Source organism: Cinclus cinclus, chromosome 14 (genome assembly GCF_963662255.1).
Source record: "Cinclus cinclus chromosome 14, bCinCin1.1, whole genome shotgun sequence".
Classification (NCBI taxonomy): domain Eukaryota; kingdom Metazoa; phylum Chordata; class Aves; order Passeriformes; family Cinclidae; genus Cinclus; species Cinclus cinclus.
In genome coordinates this window covers 5,484,715-5,492,249 of record NC_085059.1, presented here as the reverse complement: position 1 = coordinate 5,492,249, position 7,535 = coordinate 5,484,715, and the positions used below count along the sequence as shown (strand labels likewise).

The 7,535-nt window shown below is 57.0% G+C and overlaps 1 protein-coding gene across 1 annotated transcript; it reads left to right on the top strand.

The window, feature by feature from the left end:
- The first annotated feature begins 533 nt into the window (after positions 1-533).
- Positions 534-7,464, top strand: LOC134049827 (protocadherin alpha-2-like). Its single transcript, XM_062502500.1, has 7 exons — positions 534-3,329; positions 3,691-3,710; positions 3,941-4,094; positions 4,505-4,530; positions 5,393-5,495; positions 5,862-5,915; positions 7,378-7,464. Exons 1-7 carry the CDS (start codon positions 534-536, stop codon positions 7,462-7,464), a joined length of 3,240 nt encoding a protein of 1,079 aa, XP_062358484.1.
- Positions 7,465-7,535: the final 71 nt, after the last annotated feature.

Genomic DNA, 7,535 nt, shown 5'->3' with positions numbered 1-7,535 from the left:
GATGAGCAGCACGCGACGAACTTACCTCTAATCGCTGGGTGAAGCTGGTTGTGAAGAGCTTCTGGGTCCATTAGAATATTCTCTTGTCTGACACTGAAGTCATCTAAGAGGAATTGGCGGATCCGACATGATTTGTCTGCTGTCTGCCTCCAGAGACTTTTTGGAAATTAACAGAAAGGGTAAGGAAAAGGAAACAAAAGAAAGAAAATAAGGGCAAAATGAAATGAAAGACGATCTAGTTTAGAAGCGAAAAACTACGGAGCGGAGGCAGAGGCAGTGTGGCGGCTGGCGTGAGGCGGCGGAGCAGCGCACGGTGTCGCTGCAGGCTCAGGAACGGCGTGTGGGCGGCTCCGCCCCGGTGCGGCGGAGAGCCCGGCTGTGAGCGCGGGGGGGCGGCGCGGGCCGGGCAGCAGAGCCGGTGCGTCCGGGCGGCGGCGGGGAGCCGTGCGGGGCCCGTGCCGGGGCCGGCAGCCAGAGCCACAGCGGCGGCGGCGGCGGGTGGAGCGAGAGCAGCGGCGGCGGTGCGTGCAGGGATGGGCGAGCGTTGTGGTGCGGTGCTGCGGGTGCTGGTGCTGCAGGCGGCCTGGGCGCTGGCGGGCGGGCAGGTGCGGTACTCGGTGCCGGAGGAAGCCAAGGCCGGCACGGTGGTGGGCCGTCTGGCGCAGGACCTGGGGCTGGAGGCGGGCGAGGCGGAGGCGCGGCGGCTGCGGCTGGTGGCGCAGGGCCGGCGGGCGAGCGTGGAGGTGAGCGGGGCGAGCGGCGCGCTGCTGGTGAGCTCGCGGCTCGACCGGGAGGAGCTGTGCGGCAAGAGCGCGCCGTGCGCGCTGCGCCTGGAGGTGCTGCTGGAGCGGCCGCTGCGCGTCTTCCATGTGCAGCTGGAGGTCACCGACATCAACGACAATGCCCCCGCCTTCCCCGCCGCCCGAAAAAACCTCAGCATCGCGGAATTCACCACCCTGCCGGGGTCTCGTTTCCCGCTGGAGGGCGCGTCGGATGCGGATATTGGAGCGAACGCGCAGCTCTCCTACACGCTCAGTCCCAGCGAGCACTTCTCGCTGGATTTACAAAAAACCGAGGAGGACGCTGAGTCCTTATTCTTGGTGCTCAGGAGATCTCTGGACCGGGAGACGATTCCCTTGCACCGGTTGGTGCTGACGGCGAGTGACGGGGGCCGGCCGTCTCTGACGGGGACAATGGAGCTGCTGATCTCGGTGCTGGATGTGAATGACAACATGCCGCAATTCAACCAGTCCGTGTACAAAGTACAGCTGCCCGAAAACGCCGAACGAGGCACTTTGGTGGTCAAAGTAAATGCCACGGATTTGGATGAGGGGTCGAACAGTAATATTTCCTATTCGGTCCAGATCGTGTCCCCGCAGGATGGAAGAGACATTTTCAGAATTGACAGAAAGAGCGGAGAGATCCGTCTTCTGGGTAACTTGGACTATGAGGATGTTAGTCTGTATCGCCTGCAAGTGGACGCGACTGATAAAGGGACGCCTCCGCTGTCGGGTCACTGCAAGGTGGTGCTGGAGGTGCTGGACGTGAACGACAACGCGCCGGAGGTGTGGGTGACGTCGCTGTCGGTGCCGGTGTCGGAGGACGCGTCGGTGGGGACGGTGGTGGCCCTGCTGAGCGTGTCGGACCGAGACTCGGGGGCGAACGGGCGCGTGCGGTGCTGGGTGTGGCCGGCGTCGCCGTTCGGTCTGGAGGCGACGTTCGCGGGCTCGTACTCGCTGGTGCTGCGCGAGGCGCTGGACCGGGAGCGGGTGTCGGAGTACGAGGTGGAGGTGCGTGCGGAGGACGGCGGGGCGCCGGCGCTGCGCGCCAGCCGCGGGCTGCGGGTGCCGGTGTCGGACGTGAACGACAACGCGCCCGCGTTCTCGCAGGCCGTGTACACGGTGCTGGCGCGGGAGAACAACGCGGCGGGCGCGGAGCTGGCGCGGCTGTGGGCGCGGGACCCGGACGAGGCGGGCAACGGGCGCGTGAGCTACTCGGTGTGGGAGGGCGGCGTGGGCGGCGGGGCCGCGGCTCCGTCGTGGTCGTCGGGGGCCGTGGGCGGCGGGTGGCGTGCGGCGTCGAGCTACGTGTCGGTGGACGCGGAGAGCGGGCGGCTGTGGGCGCTGCAGCCCTTGGACTACGAGGAGCTGCAGGTGCTGCAGTTCGAGGTGCGCGCGGTGGACGCGGGGGAGCCGCCGCTGTGCGGCAACGCCACGGTGCAGCTCTTCGTGCTGGACGAGAACGACAACGCGCCGGCGCTGCTGCTGCCGCCCGCGGGCTCGGCGGCGGAGGCGGGCGCCGTGGCGGCCGAGGCGTCCTCGGGGCCGGGCTCGGGGCCGGGCTCGGGCTCGGGCTCGGGCTCGGGCTCGGGCACGCTGTGGGCGTGGGCGGCGTGGGGGGCGCCGGCGGGCCAGGTGGTGGCGAAGATCCGCGCCGTGGACGCCGACTCGGGCTACAACGCGTGGCTGCGCTACGAGCTGTGGGAGCCGCGGGGCAAGGGCCCGTTCCGCGTGGGGCTCTACAGCGGCGAGGTGAGCACGGCGCGGCCGCTGGACGAGGCGGACGGCCCTCGCCAGAGGCTGCTGATCGTCGTGCGCGACCACGGCGAGCCGGCGCGCTCGGCCACGGCCACGCTCAGCGTGTCGCTGCTCGAGGCGGCCGAGGCGGCGCTGGCCGCGGGCCCGGGATCGTCGCTCTCCTCCTCCTCGTCCTCGTCGTCGTCGTGGTCGGCGTCGGGGTCGCGGTCGGCGTCGGGCGTGGAGCTCGGCGCCGGCGCGGCCAGCGCGGCGACCAACGTGTGGCTGGTGGTGGCGATCTGCGCCGTGTCCAGCCTGTTCCTGCTGGCCCTGGTGCTGTACGGGGCGTCGCGCTGGGCGCCGCGGGCGGCCGTGCTCTCGGGGCCCGGGCCCACGACGCTGGTGTGCGCCAGCGAAGTGGGCAGCTGGTCGTACTCGCAGCGCCACAGCCGCAGCCTGTGCGTGGCGGACGGCGCGGCCAAGAGCGACCTCATGGTTTTCAGCCCCAATTTCCCTCCGCCGCCGCCCGGCGCCGCGGCCAAGGACACGCAGCCGGAGCCCTCCGCTCTCCTCGACACGGTCAGTTCTGCTTCCTCTGCTCATGTCTACTTGTTTTTTTCCTCTTCTGCCCCTTCTGTTATGTTCCCTGAGCAGTCTCTGATGGCTTCCAATCCGAATTGCCGATTCCAGAGGGCGGTGTGTTCCTTAACAAATGATTATTTAAGTCACGAGCACCGTTCCCCCTGCCGCTATGTCCTTGCACGAGCTCCAGAACTCCTGCTGGTGGGCGGGGAATACTTGGGAGAAATAAAGGTATAGCTCCACGCATGTGGTATTACGGTCCGCAGCTGAGATTTGCTGGTGTGGACACGGATTGTTTTCCCCTAATGTGAAATCACTTCCCTAAGGTTTCATTTCTGCTGACAGCCGTCTTGTTGGCTGGTATGTAGCGTTTCCACCCGAGCTCGTTGTAGGAGTGCAAAAGAGCGAGGCTCTGCTGGAAAGAGACCCCCAGGCACTGTGTCGTGGCTTATTGCCTTCTGCAGAGTGATGACCTTGTTGGTATCACCTGTGGTTTTCTTCTCTGTCCTCATCCTGTGTCGTTTTCCTCAGCTAGAGTTGTGGGGACAACTGACGAATCCGACTTGTGCTTTAATGTGTTTTCATTTGGCAGAGAGTAGTTTCTTTGTTTCGGTTGGTCCAACAGAGTCATTGTGAACACTGGGATGGTGTTCTGGAGCAGTGGGATGCCTTGTGTGAGGGATCTGGAAATAATTTGTAAGACCTTGGTCCATGTCATAAGAAGAGAAGCATGGGAGATGATGGCTTTTTCTCGAGAATAAATGTTACAAAGTGAGGAATGGAGCATGCCTAGCAGGAGGCAGGATTGGTATGGAGTGTTTCTGCCCCGGATTCTTTCCCAGGTTCCGAGAGTCTGATGTTGGAGGCGTTCTGGATCTTGAGATGCCATGTGGTATTGAAATGGCCAGAGTCCTTTGTGCTTATGAATATCTCCCATCAGAGACAGCTCCTTGGCTGCCTCTGGCCTGGCATGTGGAAAGTGTTGGAAAAGAGTGGGTAACGTGCACACTGATGAACACTTTTGCTGCTCTTTTGGGAGTGTTGTTGTGGGAGGGTAGCACTACAAACTGCTTTCCATGTGTACTGTAGCGTGTTCGTCCCAGCTTCCACAGCTCTTGCCCCGGTGGATCTGTGCTCGTCTTCAGAGAGGATTTTTAAGGGCAGTTGAGGGGGCGGGTGTAATCTTGCTGTGCTTTTCTTCTCCTGCTTGTGCTCTTGCACGGTCAGTCTGGGTAGAGATGGTGTGTCCTGTTATCGCACACGGCTCGTTCTGGTGTCTGGATGTACACACCAAACCTTCACATCTACAGAGCAGCCCAGCTCCGGTCTTGGATTGTAGAAATTCTTCCACCCAGTTGTGATTTTGAATGGATTGGCGCTTTATCTCTTGTTGTGGTCTCTTGAAGGAGAGGCTCAGTGGGGACTGGGACCTGTATTGTTCATTACTCTAATTGCAGAACCTTTGAGAACTTGGTTTGTACTTGAAAATGCTGAAAACTCACAAAGCATCCTATCACGCGGGAAAAGTCAAAGAATCACAGAATGCATTTGCAGAACTCTGCGTATTTTTTGTGCCAGACGTGGGGCAAGGGGAGTTTTTGAATACATCTTTGGGGATGAAATGGAGGGTGTCTGTTTAGCTGTGGAGATTCCAGTTGCCAGAGTGCAAAATACAGGATTATGGTAGAGTACTTCAGGAGTGGTTCCAGCACACAGTGCTGCTCTCCTGGGATCCTCTCAGGACACCCAGAAGTTCTGCACATCTTAGAGCACTGCTGTTCTTTCTGGTATTGCTGCTTGTGAAGACACCTGTCCCGCGTGCCTTTAACTACTTGGGTTTGACTTGCGATGTTGTTGGTCAAAGAGAACCTTTTTGAAATTTGGGTCATGCTGCCAAGCCTTCTCTGTATCTTTCCCTCATTACCCCTCTGCTCTTAGTCTTGCTAGACGGCTGTTGGTATTCAGGATGGCGTCAAAACTTGCATTTCAGTACAACAGCAGAATGGGAGGTGTTTCCTTTTATCCTCTTCTCTGCCAAACTGCACATGCTTTTGTTTTGCTGGGTTTGTTTGCGGTTGTGTTCATTTCCTGTCTCTCATTGGCAACGTGGCAGATATTTGGGCTGTTCCCCATCAGTGTGGGGGATGTCGATTCCTCTCTTCTAAGTTTTGCTTTGAGAGAATTTCTGTAGCTTACAGGTCTGCTTCCTTGTTCCCCAGCGAGGGAAGTGCCTCACGGGCATTGCATGCCGTCAAGTTTTTGTGGAACATAAGTGATTTTTTCTTTCTGTCCAGCTACCCCAGGTACACTGATAGTTTTAAGGGCAAGTGTCCTTTAAAACTAATCCCCCTGCTCGGAAAATATTTCTTTTCTGAAGAAGGAAGCAGTTCAGAAGAGGTAAGTCGTTCGCCAAACGTGGATGTTCTTGAGACCGGTGTACTTTAGTTCCTGTCGAGTTGTGTCATCTTTTTGTCGAATCAGCAGAATGTTCACCCTCTTGGACCAACAAAGCAGCTGTTACCGGCTCTCATTCCTTTTCTGATGCTTCCTGGCACAGCCTGAGTGGGTGACAGCAAGAGGGAATGGAGGAGGGACCAGCACTGGTTTCACTAAACAGATGTGTAGAAGGTCAAGGGAGTGTTCTTAGTGACCTTGTTGTGACGTTACCTTCGTGGCTCTTGTTTGACAAGTGGATCATTCTACGGTGAGTGTGAGATTTTCTGTGGGCCTCACAGATAGCGAGGTTCTCGGTGTGTTGTCTAGGCAGTGAGTGCCTGCCAGAAAGGAAGAGAAGAACGTGGAACATGCAAGCGGAGAGTGAGTCAGGAAGGACTGAGGCTCATGATGAGTCCTCAGGAGCTGGGGTTGCGCAGAGCTTTTTAAAGTCTCTAAGAAAGTTTGTGGTGTTGGGCTGTGATAGGTTTGAGTTCCTGAATGAGCAAATTCCCTGGTTTGTTTGAACTCTTTGAGGCCTGTGTGCACAGATGTCCCAATAGCTGTGCTTCAGTTTCTGTGTCAGAGCGGTGGATGTGTTTTGATGTGGCAGAGCTGTTCTTTGCCATCTGACTGCCTTGCTGTGTTATTGCTGGGCCCTTGAGAACACGGGAGGCTGAAGATTTGTGGCCTTTTTCCTGGAGGGAGGGGAAGCTGCAGGTGCATGGACAGTAAGTGGGTTTCTCCGTCTGCACATGGAGAGGAGGTGTAGGGAAGAGAAATGCGATTCTGGCCCAAGGGCATGTCTGTGGTTGGTGGCAGGGGTGCTGTAGGTATTTTTCAAATATTTTGTTGAAGGACAGAATGTCCAGAAGATATAAAGTATGGCATTAGATGAGAAGGGGAGGCAACGCCAAGAAAGGAGGAAGAATGTAGAAAGAATTAAAAGAAACAAACAAAATAAACCAAACAAAAAGCAAAGAGGTACATCAAAGAGTCAGGTAAAAGAAGAAGGGATATATTCCCAAAGTATATTGCAAGAATTTCGAAACTATTTTAGTGAAGGAAAAAAAAATCAGAAGAGACAAGCTGAAAACAGATGAGGAGAGTCTAGGAGAGGCAGGAACGAAAAGTTGTAGAGAAAGGACAAGAAAAGAGAAGGGAAACAGAGGAGATAGAAGTGCAGAAAATAAACAGCATACTACTACTGCTACTACTACTGCTACTCCTCCTCCTCCTCCTCCTCCTGCTACTACTACTAATAGTAATGAACCCGCGTAAATAAAAATGAAGCCAGAATGAAAGTAAGAGATGAATGACAGAATGGAAATGCAAAAGAGGCAGTAAAAGAGCAGAGCAGCACGCCCCGACCTTATCGTTATCCTTGGAAGGGAGTTGGTTCCTAACACCCTTGGTTAGAGCAGCACAGCTCTCTAGCAATGGGACTCTGTAATTAGCGCTGATGGTGCCGCAGTTGATGGTGTCCGCGGCGCCAGAGAAAACTGACGAACTGTGCGGCTAAAGAACAAAGGAGAGTGGAAGGAGACGGAAAAGGAGTGGAAAGAATGAGGAGTGGCATAACAAGGACCATAAAGAAGACAGACAAGGAAGAAAGAGAAAAGAGTACAAAGAAAATGAAGAAATGAAATCGAAACAAAACCAAAAAAACCCGAAAATGCAGAAAGAAGGAGAAACGAAAAAGGAAGTGAAGAAAGAGGAAATAAAGGCTAACATAGAAAGAAAGACGAAGATGTAAGGGGAAAGAAGAGGAGCACGACAACAAGACTCACCAGAAAATAGACACGGTGGGGAAAGTCAGCGCGGCTGAGGTTGCGGATGGCGTGAGGCGGCGGAGCAGCGCACGGTGTCGCTGCAGGCTCAGGAACGGCGCGTGGGCGGCTCCGCCCCGGTGCGGCGGAGAGCCCGGCTGTGAGCGCGGGGGGGCGGCGCGGGCCGGGCAGCAGAGCCGGTGCGTCCGGGCGGCGGCGGGGAGCCGTGCGGGGC

Bases quoted from the DNA above. Each gene is read 5' to 3' on its own strand.
- LOC134049827 (XM_062502500.1), top strand. From the start codon at position 534: ATGGGCGAGCGTTGTGGTGCGGTGCTGCGGGTGCTGGTGCTGCAGGCG. The intron at 4,095-4,504 runs GTAACGTGCACA...GGTCTCTTGAAG, and splicing joins AAAGTGTTGGAAAAGAGTGG to GAGAGGCTCAGTGGGGACTG. The intron at 5,496-5,861 runs GTAAGTCGTTCG...TGTGTTGTCTAG, and splicing joins AAGGAAGCAGTTCAGAAGAG to GCAGTGAGTGCCTGCCAGAA.